This window comes from Carcharhinus amblyrhynchos, chromosome 12 (genome assembly GCF_965287045.1).
Source record: "Carcharhinus amblyrhynchos chromosome 12, sCarAmb.v2.hapA, whole genome shotgun sequence".
In the NCBI taxonomy this organism is placed as follows: Eukaryota; Metazoa; Chordata; class Chondrichthyes; order Carcharhiniformes; family Carcharhinidae; genus Carcharhinus; species Carcharhinus amblyrhynchos.
The window spans coordinates 41,564,917-41,582,524 of record NC_137335.1 but is presented as its reverse complement, the minus strand read 5'-3'; the positions used below and the strand labels follow the sequence as shown (position 1 = coordinate 41,582,524).

The window sequence follows — 17,608 nt, the reverse complement described above, 5'->3', positions numbered from 1 at the left end:
AAGTGTATCTATGGTATTTGGCTCATTACTCCAAGTGGTAGCATGCCACACTTTGGGTAATAAAGTTTCTCCTAAATTCCATACTGGAATCTTCTCTTTATGACCCCAAGTTTTGAATTCCTCTACAAGCAGAAACATTGGGTGGAATTTTCGCATAGAAATTCTAAGTGTTGAATTCGTGGGAAAACAGGAGTAATTCATGCTTTTTTTTCATTGAGAATTCACATTCGAATCTCTCACGCTCTGTGCACTGCAGAGGCCATCAGAGTGAATATCGTTAAATTTCAGGGGTGGGACCAGCCAGGGAGGCTGAAACCAGTGGGCCCGTGCACATGCCCAAACTGTCAGCCTCCTGTCTGCTCTATTGCTGGCCAGCCCAGGACCCCCGCAATGCTGTACCCCCATGGCCCGATTGTGGTCCACCCCCCACATCCTGGACCACTCTGATCTCTATCCCCTCATCTCTTCGCAGTGCCAATTCCCCCCACAGTGCAGACATCTCCTGCCGGCAGACTCAGCCTCCATCCCAGCCTGCCCTGATCTCTGACCTTCCCCCTGCTCCCATTGATCCCTATGCAGAGTGACAAGGGGACCCTCCACCCCCACCGATCGCCTCTAGGCCCCGCCCCAAGACCCCACCTCCAATAGGCCTGGCCCCATTGGCCAGTGCTAGAGGGCACAGGCTGCATTGCCAGGGGGCACAAGCCCTCCCACCACCTGACTCCGTGGGGGGCCCTGATTGCTCCTCTTTCACTCCAGCGGAGTAGGGCTGCAAGCTCCCCGAAAGTGGTGACCTACTCTAAACCCCGCTGGACCGAAACATTCTGGTGGTGTGGGAAAGGCTAGTGGATCCAGAGGATTCAGTCCCAGGCTTGCTAATAGCATTTAAATGATATTTAAAATATCATTTAAATGCTAGCCTCACCTCCCCGCTGATTTCTAGTGTGGAGCAGGCCGGGCTGGAAATCAGGCACTGGGAGATGCTAGTAGGGTGTAAATGCTCTCAGGAACCCTGTGAATCGCCGCTGTGCGATTCTCCCAGTCCACTGCAGTGGGATGGAAGAATCGCTCCCATTTTCCCTCCATCTACCTTATGAAACCCATTCATAATTTTAAAGGCTTTATAATTCTCAGAGAAAAGAGCTGCGGCCAGTTTAGTCTTTCACAACAGGTACAACCTCTCAGTTCCGGTATCATCATTGCAAATCACTTTCTGCACCTTTTCTAGTACCTCAATATCTTTTTTGTTAAGTGAAACTAGAACTATTCACAGGATTCCAAGTGTGGACTTAAACCAGTGGTTCCCAACCTTTTCAGTACTACAACATACTTCAATGAGACAAACAATTCCACGACACACCCACTATTTTTCAGCTAAATCGATTGCTCATAAACTTCACATTTACTTGCATTCACTATGCCTACAGTCTTACTAGAGAGCAAACTTCAAAGCAAATTCACTGGATTGCAATTTTGGGAATTCTGCCTACTTTTGAAGCTTTCCACAGAATTGAAAACTAATAATTTAATTTCCAATTTGCTGTATTCCTGGAATGTTGACGTTTACATATTCTGCAGTGATGTGCTGTTCATCTTATTGCATTTCTTAGCTAACTCCCATATGGGAAACGATTTAGTTATTCTTAACCATATATTACATATGTCTATAGCCCATAGTCTATCTACAGCAGGACAAGTATTCCCAAATGGATGCGGCTGCAGATTTAGCACAATTGCTTCTGATTGGGTTGTATCCAGAGCTAATTCAATGGGCAGTCTCTCTTTTGTACATTTATAGAAATAAAACATGCAATTTTTTTCACACACGACCTGCTCATCTCTTCAAAAGGAACACTCAATTGGTGTTTAAATGCAGCAGGCCAGCACCCCAATAAAGTGCAATCACAATTAATATGTTTATATGGATGTGATCCGCGCTGCTTCACTCCTATGGTATCTTGCTAGGGAATAGTACTTAATTGAATTGCATTTAAAAAAAACTGAAGATTTCATTGTGCAAATCGAACATGGATGTGAGAACATCATTTGGGACACGTTCAGAGAGAGATTTATACCAAATGCAGCTTATCAAGAACATGATGAGCTCCAGAGGTACATATGTACATGTACCTGTGTATGTGTGTGTGTGTGTGTGTGTGTGTGTGTCTGGACAAAATGTAACTCATGTAGGCCCTATTGAATCTCAAACTGACCCCTCTCCTGTCTGTGACAAAGGGAAATCATGTATGAAAAACCGATTGGAGTTTTTTTTGAGTGGATTCTGAATCCGCTATGTCTGATCCTGTTAGAATTGTATAAGTTTCTCTGAGATTCCCTCTCATTCTTTTAAACTCCAGTAAATGTAATCCTAACTGATTTAATCTCTCCTCATATGACAAACCCGCCATCCCAGAAATCAGCCTGGTAAACTTTTGCTGCACTCCCTCTATAGTAAGGACATCCTTCCTCAGTTAAGGATACCAAAACTGCAAACAATACTCCAGGTGTGGCCACATCAACATCCTATACAATTGCAGTAAAGCACTCTGATTACTATACTCAAATCCTTTCATTCTTAAGGCCAACATACCATTTGCCATGAGACATATTAACAGTCAAGAGGAATTGAACAGGGATGATGTGATGAAACTTTTTCTTTATATATGTTTTGTATTGGGAGAGGGATGGAAGACAAACACCCAATTAGTCCATTACGTTGTCAGTCTGCACAGGCTGATCCCAGAATGTCTGCACACTCACAACTGATAGGTCAATTAGTAACTCATGCCCACACATCATTTAAGAATGAAAAATAAAATTGAAACTAAGCAACAGTATGTTTGCAAATAAGACAGTGCTAATTTGGAAGGACATTTCCCACTGTGGGTGATAAGGAAAATAGGAATGTACTTGCAAGCTTTCTCACCTGCAACATAAGCCCTGTATTTTTCTTGCATATTCCCCCTGAGCAGAACTGGGATCCTAGGTCAGCAACATTTCAGAAGTGAGGAGGTGGGAGACTGCGCCAAAACAAACAGAATCATAGGGATAGAGTGCACACTGCCAGCGTTATGTAACAGAAGGTTTTACTACAACCTCCTGTTTTCAGTGGTGGTAGAATTTGGATTAGTTTTTGATGCCACACACGAGTGGGAATGTACTGTGCTCTGGGCTCCCCGCTATGTCTGTGCTTTTTGGTGGCAGAAACTGCTGGCCCCTCTGAGCCAGCAATGCCGAGAGAGAGAGATACACTGGGGTGACGTTCCCCTCTGAGGATTCATTTATCCTCTGCTCTTCAATTCATAGCTAGCATTACTTGTTGCCAATTGTGGTGCTGTGGAAACTGGTCCGTTTTATATTTCAAGCCAGTTTTGACAAAAAGTGGCACATTTTTCTACCTTCTTTTACACGGAGGTTTGCATGTGACAACAAGTATGATGAACCAGCACTTTAAAAAGCTCGTAATTTCCTCAGAGTTCTTGAAACAACTACTGCATAAGAGTGACACCAGTGCTGATTTTTAAGCAAGGAAACTTGAACGTGATATACTCGGGCATTAACATGGTTGAATTTCCTCTGCTGGACTTTGGAGTCAGCCCTACAGCCACGGCACACTTGCATGCTTCTCCAAGCTGGTCGAAAGCCACTAGTCTAAACAACATTCAACATAAGTTTAACAGAACATTTCTGTTTTTGTGATCCAGAAATAAGCCTCTTTGGTTTGTTTGCATTTTAATGGCCTTGCTAACCTGTTCTGCTACTTTTTAAATGATTTCTGGATTTGTATCCAAGGATATTCTTATTCCTATTTAGACTCATTTTCCAAGGAGCATGTCGCCTTCTTTGTTCTCCTAATTTTTGACCTATAAGATTATATGATCTGTGCTCACCTAAAAAGGGACTAAAATTTTGGGTGTTTCAGAGACAGGTCATACTATCAAAAATAAATTTGCATTGCACGTTTTACCAGTACCTTACCTTTCACCTTAATCATGAAGAAAGCAACATTTATTTGAAGGTTGAAGTTCTCCACTGTGTTTGTACTAGTTTCCAAAATTACAACTTGATAATATGACTATTTGAAACATTGTGCTCATGAATATACCTCTGGTTTTAAATCTCTGTGCACAATTCCACAATCATGCATATAACGAACTGCAGACACAAGCATGCCCATAATTCTGCTGGTTTCAGATTCACTAAAGTGCTTCCTTTTTTTAATGTGTTCAAGCAGTTCTCCTCCTTTCAACAACTCCATAACCATGTACGTATGGAACTGGGGGAAGAACAAAATTGAATCATTGAGCAGAAGTCAATAAAGATATCACACACATTAGATATAAAGGGCTGAATTTTTAGGGCCCGAAAGAGGCAAGCATAGTGGCAGCCAGTGTGCAAGTTCTCACCAGTGGCCAGTTTCCCTGCACCATCCCATCCTAGGGCCATTTTCTCGGGTGAGTTGCAGTGCAGCAACTTCAAGTAGATAACCAATTCAGCTTGTTAATGCCTTATTTCAGTCAGCCTTCTGGTCCTCAGATGTATTGGAGAAAAGTAAAACTGTCTGAAGACAATCTCATGACAGTAGATCAGGAGGTGTTCCAGGCTTCTCTGCCTGTCAGGCTTCAGCCAGAAGCCAGCCCCTGGAGGCCTGGCTGCTGAATATAGTTTCTTTCTTAAAGTTAACAAAGTTGAAGAGGGGACATCTCCATCTTGGGGTGCCCTCTCTCTCATTAACCTAGAAAAAGCAAGCTTCTATTTCTTCAATGCCAGTGGACCTCCTATTGGTCCTCCAGATTATAGAGCTCGCTTGCTGTCCTTAATTAGGTGGTGAAATCATCCTCTGGCCATCAATTGGTCAACTCTGGGAAAACTTCTGCCTGTTGATTGTTTGCCACACAATGTGGGCTTCTGACTGCTATTTGACACTGATGACAGAGGCCTGAAGTCCACAGGGAAAATCCTGCTTAAAGTTTTGCTTATTAATTCTTTTACTGGTTTTAAGCATAGAATTTACAAACATATGAAGTTAATAAGAAACGGAACTATTTCATACCGAGCAATTTTAAATATCGAAATAAATGTGATTAATATGTAGTAATTGCAAATAAGTGATGTAACAGTTGGCCAAATTCACATGGCACCTGATATAGATGCTAACAATATACTTGGCAACAATTCTGTGACCCTTTACCTAATTCTAAAAAGACACAACTTTAGGAATTTGTGGATTGCAAAGCAAGCACTTCCCACAAAAATTGTCTCAAATTCCCATGCTCAGATAAGGCAATTTAAACAAGATTTTTTAAAAAATGACAATACATTTTTAAAACAGATCAAAACATTCTTATTTGTAATCAGAACTTCGGTAACATCAAAGCCAACAATTCCTAGGTTTTTGAAAGAGAATATGGTTTGAGAGACAAATTGTTAGAGTGAATAAATGGCAAACACAAAAAGACATGCATTAAAAAAAGTCAAATCAGAGTAAGATTGTAATGATTAGCAAGTTTGAATGTTGTTTCTCTTCACTGTTGAGGTTTTAGATTTATTTTTAACGTACCTGATCATGATAAACTTCATATAGTTTCACAATGTTAGGATGGGCCCCCAAGAGTTTCAGTGCTGCAATCTCCTTTTGTGTACAGGCTTCCATTCTAAAAAGAAACATGAAATGTTAGGGGGATTCCTATTCTTCAATTGTACGGAAGACACATCACAATATAGATTATTGTTCAGAAACAGAAACAGTTCCAAGCATTCCGTATGGCCTTGTTTATGTTAAGATTAATTATTTATAACCCTCAACATTGAATATCAGTCCCCATTAAGGGCATCACAGCCAAGCTCGAGCCCATTTTATCCGTATTTGATATCCACAATGCTGCATATTTTCAGCAGGTGTGTCACAGGATAGTGAATAAGAGCAGGATTCCTATCTGATTTGTGCTCACTAATCCAGCCCTCGAAGGCCATTGATCGTTTGCATGTTGGATACCTGGATGAGTGGATAATTCTGCAAAGAGTGAAGATTGAATCTGAGACTGTCATCAAGTATTCCCTGTGTATTTAAACACTAAATCATCAGTGGAGTTTGACCTGTATATTTACAGGTTTACTGATTTATATAATCAGTTATTTTGAAAATGAATGTAAAAACAAAATGATAAAATAATTAAACTCTTGAATTAATTTTAAATCAATCTTAATTAGCTGCCTGATGAAGTGATCTTTTTGATAAATCCAGCAGTTATTACCGTCTACTGATGATTTTGACACAGTATTCCTGCCCAGTCCTTTTATGTCGACACTTCCTACAAACAGAAAAGCTTCCTTCACCAAGTGACTTCTCTTTCATATTCAATTCATAGTTCTGGTAAAAGAGGGAATCCTAGAGGTGCACAAATTAAAATTTAAGTTTGTCCATGTGACAAAATAGCTTCAGAATGAAACCATGAACTATTTAGTTCTGTCAGGTATGGTTAGTAACCAAAATTAAAAGCATATTATTACCGCTATAAATATCTGTAGAGCTTTTCAATATGTTAGTAATTATTTTATACTTTTTAATTTATTTGATCAAGTATATAAATCTATAATGATTACCAAAGGAATCTGTGATAGTGCAAACTAAAATGGAATGTCCTAGAGACATTGTAATCACTCCAACCTTTGTCATAGCACTTCGTGCAACAGCGCAGTTGTCTGGTCGTTCCATGGCCATCTGCAGATCATAGTTGCATGCATGATTCATTATGGCATTTCGGTTAAACAGAATAGAAGGTGCAACAAATGAGTAACCCTGTGAGCAAAAGGAAGAACAGCAACTTAATCTAGATCTCGGAAACAATAGAGTGTGCCCAATGTTATTATTGTCAGGTGAAAAATCCTATAGCATTACATCAAATGAAGTAATGAGAACATTTCTTATTGCTTGCAAACACTTCCAAACCCATTTTGAAGGCATTTATTATGTCAAGGATGCAGAACAATTAAAGGAACAGTATTTTTCTTTAATTTGCTTGTAACAGGATTATTTAACAAAATCAGTTCTGTTTCAATGTTTGCCAAACCAGCTGAGATTTTTGAGTTAAGTCATTAGATGAGTTTTGCACAGAAAATGAAGTAAGAGAACACACGTCTTCGAACAAGCCACTGAAGTTGAAAGATTTAGATCAACATCACCACCTATAAAATTCTCACTATCTTTACCAATTTCATTACTTAATTGTATTGTGTAATTGGGTAGCACCGGGCACAGTGGTTAGCACTGCTGCCTCACAGCACCAGGAGCCTGGATTTGATTCCCAACTTGAGTCACTGTCTGTGCGGAGTCTGCATGTTCTCCCCGTGTCTGCGTGGGTTTCCTCTGGGTGCTCCAGTTTCCTCCCACAGTCCGAAAGACGTGCTGGTTAGGTGCACTGGCCATGCTAAATTCTCCCTCAGTGTACCCAAACAAGTGCCAGAGTGTGACAACTAGGGGATTTTCACAGTAACTTCATTGCTGTGTGAATGTAAGCCTACTTGTAAGTAACGAAATAAATTTTAAAAGTATTTTGGGTCAGCTCAGAGCATGAATGAAAATGAAGACGATCAAAGAGTCACAAACTGAGGTAATGAAACTGAGAAACATCAGCAGGGTTCAGGGAATGCTGCTCCTAAATTCTAATTCTGCTTCAATTTTTTCAAGCTCTAAGTTCTCTTCTTTATTGACCATAATTGTATGGTGAAAGCAACCCATAAAGTTGCTCTGAATCACAAATCCTAACTTTTGGTAATGAAATTCATATAATTCAACAAACAGATCACGAATTCAGTTATGGAAACGTGGCTAAGAATGAAAGTTAGGAGTGATTTTCTTTGAAAGATGGCTAAGGTTCACTTTTCTTTGGCCAGAAATTTTACTGTGATAATCTTGTCGAGATCTGTCTTCCTTCACCAACACCCTTTATTTACAATGTGCATAAAAGTACCGCTCCTGTAGTTACAGTGTACATATCAAGCCCCAGAGATCTTTGACTGCTGGCCTGAGTAGAGCCAGCATGTTTTAAACCACCTGCAGCTCTTTCCCTATTGGGCAAGACTCCACTCACTTAAGACGGGAGCTCGCATTTTACAAGGCGTACGGTGAAATCTATTAATGATCCTAACAATCATAACAACCCTCCTCACTCAAGTTTGTTTGTTACCCAGCACTACCCCCAAGGAAAGGCCTTTTCTACTGCATGGCAATCATCCTGTAGTCATTTGGAGCCAGGACAGGAAAGGGGGTGTGAAGTGGATAGGAGACCTTCACTTCTGAAGGGAACACCATGAAGCCACTGATGCCAGCTGTTCCTGAGATTTGCTTCAGCTGGGGCACCAGTCTCTTCTTCTTCCATGCCAGAATCCATGTCCACATCACCTGAAGGAGTGGGTACAGTAGGGTTAACTTCTAGTCATGGCTTGATGCTGGCAGTGATTGCCCCCATAGCTAGCAATGAGGCCTGCACTAGCGTGGGCTCCCTACTCTTGAGATCATCTAGGTACTTCCTCAGAACTTTGCCCTGCACTTCGATCTTATAAGACGTGGGTCCTGTCTTTTCCTTAATGATCCTGGAGACCCAACTGTGACTGTCCTGAAGTTCCTCAGATGCACCAGGGTCTCCAGCTTTGAACATTCTTTCTGTCCTTACAGAATCATAGTTCTTCTGATTCTCTTGCTGAGATTCAGCCCTCCTTGCTAGGTTTGAGACAGTAGCTGAAGTTTCCGTCCCATTAACAATCGCAATAGAGTGACTTCTGTTGTGGTGTTAGGGATTAGTCAAATTATGATCCCGCCAGTTTGGTTTATATGGATGCTGCAGATTGTTTCTTCATGCCAAGCTTAAACTACACCACCCTTCAGCCAACCCCGTCAGCATCAACATTTAAATGTGTTTGATTCCATTGGAAACCATGAAGGTCTGTAACTTGGTGCTAGTAATGCAGTGCCATTGTCAGAAACCAGAACTACACGTTTCCCATGCATGCGGAAACTGTGTCGTAGTTTCTCAATGGTAGTGTTGGAAGTGGTGGAGATCATGCGATGCATTTCCAACCATTTGGAGTTCACATCAACCATAATTAAGAATATGGAACCCATAAAAGATCTGATGAAGTCTACATGCATTCACACACAGGGCCTACCAGGCCACTCCCATGGTTACAGGGAGGTTGAGAGGGAAGTGGGGAGCTTCTGGTTCTCCTAGTGTGACTCACGCTGCCTAAGCAAGTTGGTAATGACTACATCAAGACTGGGTCACTGTAGGTCCTGGCTAGCATTTTCATTTTTGAAATCCTAGGGTGAACATGGTATAATTTCATCAGCTCTGGAAGACGCCCTGGGTGAGGGACAACTATGTGGACCCCAGAGGATGATACCATCTTCAACACTGAGCTCATCTTTCCTCATCAGATAGTGTTTCATTTCATCTGAGGGCTGTCCTCTGAATGTTGTAATTTAGCTAGAACTGGCCTTGCAAACACCAGCAGGGTGTCCAAAAGGTTGAGGGCCATCATGAACTCTTCCACAGCTGGTAACAAAGCCGAGTCTACAGGCAAAAGCAGACGACTCAGCTCTCAGAGCGATGCTCTAGGAGGTATTCATAAGCTGCCAGTAACAAGGCCCAAAACTGTATCCAGGTGGAGGCAATGGCAGAGGCGGAGACTGGTCTTCTTTAAAAAGTTCCAGCAATGGTTTATGATCAGTTACTCCGATTAAGCGTCTACTGTAGATGCAAATTTTAACACCAAAGCCAAATGCCTCCTCTGTCTTGAGTTGGGAATCCTTCCAGTCAGCATATGAGGGTTCTAGATGCGTTTGCAATAGGCTTCTCTATTCCATCTTTCCTGTGGTGTGCCAGTACTGCCCCAACCCTGCAATATTATCCATAATTGATACTGCCAACTCTACTCCTTTCCTCCTAACTCCAACATTCCTTGACACCTTGGCCACTGGCAGCCACAGCCAAGGGAAGGTGGGGTGCAGGGAGAGGGGTTGCTGTGATTTCAATCCTTGTATCTAGAAATATTTATCCTCAATTATCACCACAGCATTGTTATTCCCACTTGACCATCTCAGTCACCAACCTTATTTACCACTCTCCATGCATTTGGCCACATGTCATTTTAGACGAGAAAGGCAGAAAGTAGTTAGCCACCATCAGCGAGATATCTTGCCATGTTTTTAGACACTTAGGGAAAAAAATGATTTACATGCATTTCATGTGTTTGTGGTGTGCTGACTCTGGAATCACTGAAGTCTTTCGATTGGGGGGTGGTGGTGGGGGTGACTGCTATGGAAAAGGGAAGGTGTGGTCCAGAACCTGTTACAACTCCAATCAGGAGGATGGCTGCAAGCATCAAGGTTCTTGGTGGGAGCACTGACCAGAATACTGGATATGGTGGAGCAGAGATGGAACCTTTATCTTCAGGCAGGGCGCAGACCTATGAGCAAAGTCACCAACCTGTCATAAGAAGCAGTGGCAACGTTGGTAAGTGCGAGCTCACTAGATAGACAAGAGGATAAGAATCCAGTGCAGAAAGAATATGAATGACTTCCTTTGTTCAGCCAGGGTGAATCATACCCATCACTCTTTCACTGGAAGCTCATTCACTGCCACCTCAAGGGGCTCCACCATTCACTCTCTCTCATGCTTCCTTATCTCCTCTGAAGGTTCTCTCCTCATCATATCCAGACTCCCACTCATCAACCACAAATAAGAACATAAGAAATAGGAGCAGGAGTAGGCCAACTAGCCCTTCGAGCCTGCCCCGCCATTCAATAAGATCATGGCTGATCTGTCGCTGCTCAGCTCCACATTCCCGCCCTCTCCCCATAACCCTTAATCCCCTCGCTCATCAAAAACCCATCAACCCGCGTCTTAAAAATATTTAGCGAGGTAGCCTCCACCACTTCAACGGGCAGAGAATTCCAGAGATTCACCACCCTTTGAGTGAAGAAGTTCCTCCTCAACTCCGTTCTAAACCACCCCCCCTTTATCTTGAGGCTGTGCCCCCTAGTCCTACTATCCTTTCTGAGCGGGAAGAGTCTCTCCACCTCTATCCTATCCATCCCATTCATCATCTTATACGTCTCAATGAGATCTCCCCTCATTCTTCCAAACTCTAACGAGTACAAGCCTAATTTATTCAGCCTCTCCTCATAGCTCAACCCCCTCAACTCCGGCATCAGCCTAGTAAACCTCCTCTGCACTCCCTCCAAGGCCAAAATATCCTTGCGTAAGTACGGCGCCCAAAACTGCACACAGTACTCCAGCTGTGGCCTCACCAATGCCCTATACAGCCGCAGCAAGACCTCCCTACTTTTATATTCAATCCCCCTCGCGATGAAGGCCAGCATCCCATGCGCCTTCCTGACCACCTGCTGCACCTGCAAGCTGGGTTTTTGCGACTCATGCACAAGGACCCCGAGGTCCCTCTGAACCGTCGCCTGATGCAGTTTTTCTCCATGTAAGTAATAATCCTTCCTACCATTATTCCTACCAAAGTGGACCACCTCGCACTTGCCAACATTAAATTCCATTTGCCATTTCCTGGCCCATTCGCCCAGCCTATCTAGATCCTTCTGTAGACTCTCCACACCCTCCGCACAATTTGCCTTTCCACCAATTTTGGTGTCATCAGCAAATTTCGACACCCTACACTCAGTTCCCTCCTCCAGATCATCTATATAAATGGTAAATAGCTGAGGCCCCAGCACCGAACCCTGGGGCACTCCACTAGTCACCATCCGCCAATCCGAATAGCACCCATTGACCCCCACTCTCTGCCTCCTATTTGACAACCAGTCCTCTATCCATGCTAACACCCCACCCCCAACTCCATGCCCCCTTACCTTCTGCAATAACCTCTTGTGAGGTACCTTGTCAAACGCCTTCTGAAAATCCAGAAAGACCACATCCACCGGCTCTCCTCTATCCACCGCCCTAGACACATCCTCATAGAACGCCAGTAAATTTGTCAGACACGATTTCCCTTTAAGGAAACCGTGCTGCGTCTGCTCTATCAAGCAGTTCCCCTCAAGATGCCTCGCTATTTCCTCCTTGATGACGGATTCTAACATTTTACCTACAACAGACATTAAACTAACAGGCCTATAATTCCCCGCCTTTTGCCTGGCACCCTTCTTAAACAACGGCATAACATTAGCCGTTTTCCAATCTTCCGGCACTTCCCCGGAATCCAGCGACATCCGGAAAATAACCACCAAGGCATCCACTATCACCTCCGCCATTTCTTTCAGGACCCTCGGATGCATTCCATCCGGTCCTGGGGACTTGTCCACAATCAGTCCCTCCAGTCTGTCGAGCACCACCTCTCTAGTAACAGTAATGTCATCGAGACCCTCCAGTCCTACCACCTTTCTATCTCTAACATCCGGCAAATTATTCACGTCCTCCTCCGTGAAGACCGAAACAAAAAAGTTATTCAAGACCTCAGCCATTTCCCCATCCCCTACCACTAAGTCCCCCTTCTCATCTTCTAAGGGACCAACGTTCACCCTAGCCAGCCTCTTCCTTTTTATATATTTATAAAAACTCTTGCTATCCTTTTTTATATTAAGTGCTAGCCCAGCTTCATAGTTTCTCCTACCCTTATCAACTTCTTTGTCAATCTTTGTTGACATTTAAACCTCTCCCAATCCTCTTCTCGCCCACTGCTCTTAGCTACTCTAAACGCCTCCGCTTTTAATTTAACACTTTCCTTCACCTCCTTCGTTATCCACGGCTTATTACCTCTCCTCCTACGGTCCTTTTTGACCATCAGAATAAATTTCCGCTGAGCACCAAGAAAGATCTCCTTAAAGATCCTCCACTGCTCCTCAGCAGACCTACCTTCCAACGCGCTCCCCCAGTCCACATTCGCCAATTCTTCTCTCATCCTACCGTACTCCCCTCTGTTCAAACAAAGGACGCGTGTCCGGGAACCCACTTTCTCCTCCTCCATCTGCACCAGAAACTCCACCATACAATGATCACTCTCCCCAAGAGGATCCTTCACCACGAGTTCCCTAATTCTACCTGCCTCATTACATAGCACCAGATCCAAGATAGCTCGCTCCCTCGTCGGCTCCAACACACACTGTTCCAGGAAACTATCCCGGCAGCATTCCAAGAACTCCTCCTCAAGCCCACCACGTCCAACATGGGTCGACCAATCAATATGCAGATTGAAATCCCCCATAACTACGGCCGTCCCATTCCTGCACGCCGCACTTATTTGCACGTTAACAGCCCGCCCCACCTCCAGATCATTACTCGGGGGCCTATAGACGACACCCACCAGCGTCTTCCTCCCTTTGCTGTTCCTAATCTCTACCCACAACGATTCCACGTTCTGCTCCTTGGCTCCAATATCATCCCTTGCTACCACCCTGATGCTATCCTTAATCAGCAGAGCTACGCCCCCCCCTTTTCCCTCCCGCCTATCCTTCTTAAACACTTGATACCCCTGGACATTCAGCTCCCAGTCCCTGTCACCTTGCAGCCACATCTCTGTAATGGCCACCAGATCATATCCATTTGTGTCGATCTGCGCCACCAACATCCTTTCCATCTGACCTGGCACGTGTCCTGTTTACATTCTCCCCATCTGTCTCTTTGCAGGACAAGCTGGTTCACAATAGAAAGGAGCGAACACAGGCACATGGAGGTTTTGGCATCTGCAAAGATGGGTCTGTTCACGTATCACTACCCTGAGATTACCGTGGACAGCGGGAGTTCACAAGCTACCTTAGCCAGGCAGGGAGTCAGATATTCACAGTAGAGCACTGAGGACTAATGCGCTGTCTTCACCGAGCCATTATCATCCTCATGCATCGTATGGACCACGAGTAACCATACCCTTCCCATGGCAAAAGAAAAATCAGGGCTGTGATTGCACTGCTACCAGTCAGGAAGGGCCATGCCCTATGGTGTGATCTCAGTGCCCATCCTAGTCCTGGTCATCATTTAAGCGAGAAGCTATCAGGCGGTCCCGAGCTCTCCTCTGCATTTGGGTCTTTGCTATTGCCCAATTGCATTCCTCTGTGCCCTCCTCAACATCCTCATCAGAGGAATGTGCCACTCATCCATCTCCTCGCTCCATTGCTCCAGGTTGTGGGCAGTGCAACACACAATGATGTGCAAAACCTTCTTGCGGCTATACTGGAGTGTTCCAATGGACTGATCCAGGTACTAGAACCACATCATGAGGATGCCAATCATCTGCTCTACCAACACAGAAGTAATGGCTTGAGCCTCATTGTAACAAGTCTCTGCTGCATTCTGTGGCTTCCACATCGGCGTCTTCAACCAAGCCCTGAGGGGGTATCCCTTGTCCCCAAGAAGCCAATCTTGTAGCAGCTGAGCTTCCTCAAATACTTCCAGAGCTGAGAGCAGTCAAGGATGTAGCTATTGTGGACACTCTGGGAACCTGGCACACACCTACAAGATGATGCTTAGCATGGTTGCAAACCATCTGGGCATTCAGGGAATGGAGGCCCTTGCAGTTTATGAAGGGGACAACCTGATGGCGTGCGGAGAGGAGAGCTGCATGCATGCAGTCTATGGCTCCTTGGACTTGTGGGAAGCCAGCTTTGCAGGTGAACTCCATGGCTCTGGGTTCGTTGGTTAGCCTGGTCCTGGTCAAAATTAATGTAGTAATGCACCCTCACGAAGAGGGCACTGGTGACCACTCTGATGTACTTGCGGCAGAGGCCTAGGAGAGGCCAAAAAGATCATTGATGGCGCTTTAAAAGGAGCCACTAGCATTGAAATTTGGGATGGTTTCAGCTTCAGAGTGACAGGCAGTGGATGGGATTCGTGGTCCTGTGGCACCAACTCGTGAAGAACCTGGTAGAGGTAAGAGACAGTGTCCTTGGATATCTGGAGTTTCCTGATGCACTGGTTCTCGCTCTTCTCCGGGTATGTCATCGACCCTGAAAATAATTGCCTTTTGACACCAATAGCACTCAGGGTTACAATGTAGCCAAAAAGGAGAGACTAGAGAAAAAATAATTTCAAAGCAATTTCCAAATTACTGGGGTTAGATTCCGTAACCTTAATGGTCCCTTCGGTGTCCTCTAAATCATGTACTTGCATAACTTATACTAGTTACCAGGTCATCGTTATTTTTCAGCTCTGAAAAGTCAGACCTGAAATAGCAACTGTTTCTCTACAGTTGAGACCATTTGAGTACTTGCAGCATTTTGTTATTTCATATTTCCAGCAACTGCAGTTACACGAATAATGATACAAATTGGCAACAGTCAATTTTCTGGTTCATTACTAAGTAAACAATCATAAATTCTATCCTATATCTATTCTACAGTTTCATTATCTATTTATTGCTTTATCAAAAAGCAGGCTTTATTTGATGTTGCAAATACTTTTAATTGTTATTGCTGCAGATGTAGAGTATTTTGACATACCTTAAATAGATCTGTATGTTGAGGGAGGGCAGCAGGAGAATAGGCTGGATCCATTCTTGTGAACTCCTCTGCAAAGTTGCTGACATCCAGTTCATTTCGGATAACTGGTTTGATTGGAGGTTTAATTGCCTTGGTTGCTAAATCTTTCCAGTTTAGGCCCTGAAGATACATTTGGGAACATGTATTTAGAGAAAGCCTATAAAGTAACCATTCCAAATTAAATTTAGGCCAAGTTGAAATTACAAGATTTTGAACATGAAATATGAAAAACAGGTTTTTAGCAACTAATATTTGTAACTATGTTGTTACAGTGCTCACTTACAAACTGTAAGGTGGTATTAGCTTCATTCTTCAAGTGATTTTGGTACTTACTCCAATACTTCCCATACAACCACTAATTCTTTGATAGGAACTGTGAGAAGTAGTAATGTAACATTATATATTTTTATGTTTTTGCGCTGATTTATGGATCTGTAACTATTGACAATACGGAAGACAGCTAAGAGTTACAATTTACATTAATGTTTCTGTTTCCCAACATTTTTAAAAACAAGCAATCTCTAAAATAGACAAAGGTTTAATTGTACATGACTAGTTACAAGACTTACTCTATGAGCAACACCTACCACATAAAAACATTAAAAACTTCAGAGTTATCGATGTTTTCTGGCAGAGTTTGTAGGACAGCAGCATGGGTCACAGAACTAGACCAATAATGTTGATGGATCTATCTGAAAGCTTCCACAGAGGAATGCTCCATGCAAGAACACTGATTTTGATTAATACTCCCTAATCCTCAATGAAAACTTTGTGAATACCCAGTGTTGTCCAAGATGTTCACCCAAACTACCTGTAGCCAATTAGTTTCAGCTATGATTAGTAATTATAGTGAATAATAGTCACTACTGTTGAGCATCTGATCTGAATACTCATATTCATGATGTATGTATGTGCACTTATCTTTTTATGCATTTGTTGGTAAAATGCCAAGATGAAAAGCAGTGTGCAAGTGAACTTTAATCATTGTATGTAATTATTTTCCTTCCTTGGCAACTGCTTGTTCATTACCTGGTAAAATAGATTGCAAGTTCAGCATCATGGAAACACCAACAAGTTTCACCTGACGAAGAGGTTAACCTTGAAAGCTTGTGAGTTTACTATCAAATAAATCGGTCGGACTTAAACCTGGTGTTGTCAGATTTCTTACTGTGTGAACACCAACAATAGACAGGGATCCCCGTTACATAATATAAATAAATGCGTCCAATAGGATATACAAATTTTGGTTTATGGTCCAGCAATACTTTAAATGTGGAAACAAAGGTGCAAACAATACAAATAGAAAAAGAAACAACAACATCTTGCCCAAAGCTTTGTTTTTCAAAAATGTTAATATATAACAGGTGTGTTGATAAAGAGATTCCACTTTACACACTTATTCTGTTTCAGATGTAATTCAATTAATTCTAATGACTTTAGGGATTAACTATTTTGATTGTTTTCTAAAGCAGCCAGTTATCAGACTTATAATGAGTCAACACATACTACATCACAAACTACTGCACAAACACCAATGTTTATATAAGATACATTATGTTCATACAAGAAATTGAAACCTGCAGCAGCATTTGGACACAAAGCCAAAAGACATTACAAACTAAAAAAAAGTTTGCAAAGCAGAAAAGAATAATTCAAGTTCAAATTCAATTACTTTTTTAATATTCAGATTCACTATTTCCTACAATATGATTATTTATGATGAAATAGATATCTGTTTTAATCTCCAAAGGAAGCTTTTATTCGAGGGTTTACATGAAACAAATGATGATAGAAGTGCTCTGTGGTGTTAAATCTTCTGGGTTAGCATCAGTGTTAAGGTAAAACCCCAAAATTTAAAGTCATAGAAGAGGGTACTTTATTCAATTCTATTGAAAAGAATCTTTGGACATAATAGTTGTTAGATTAAGTGAATGGACAGGGGTCTGGCGGATAGAGTACAATGTTGGTAAATGTGAGGTCATCCATTTTGGTAGGAATAACAGCAAAATGAAGTATTATTTGTATGGTAAAAAAATTGCAGCATGCTGCTGTGCAGAGGAATCTGGGTGTCTTTGTGCAAGAGTCACAAGGAGTTGGTTTGCAGGTATAGCAGGTAAT

At 42.6% G+C, this 17,608-nt stretch overlaps 1 protein-coding gene across 1 annotated transcript in view; it reads right to left on the bottom strand.

Moving 5' to 3' along the window:
* LOC145350932 (ribosomal protein S6 kinase alpha-5-like) overlaps positions 1-17,608 on the bottom strand; it is a 95,722-nt gene that overhangs the window by 16,229 nt on the left and 61,885 nt on the right. Inside the window, exons 9-13 of the mRNA XM_080200426.1 lie at positions 15,452-15,610; positions 6,668-6,799; positions 6,255-6,388; positions 5,561-5,654; positions 4,106-4,276 (exon numbers count right to left, since the gene is read on the bottom strand). Of these exons, the coding sequence (XP_080056552.1) occupies positions 4,106-4,276; positions 5,561-5,654; positions 6,255-6,388; positions 6,668-6,799; positions 15,452-15,610 (690 nt within the window). The remainder of the gene's footprint in view (positions 1-4,105; positions 4,277-5,560; positions 5,655-6,254; positions 6,389-6,667; positions 6,800-15,451; positions 15,611-17,608) is intronic.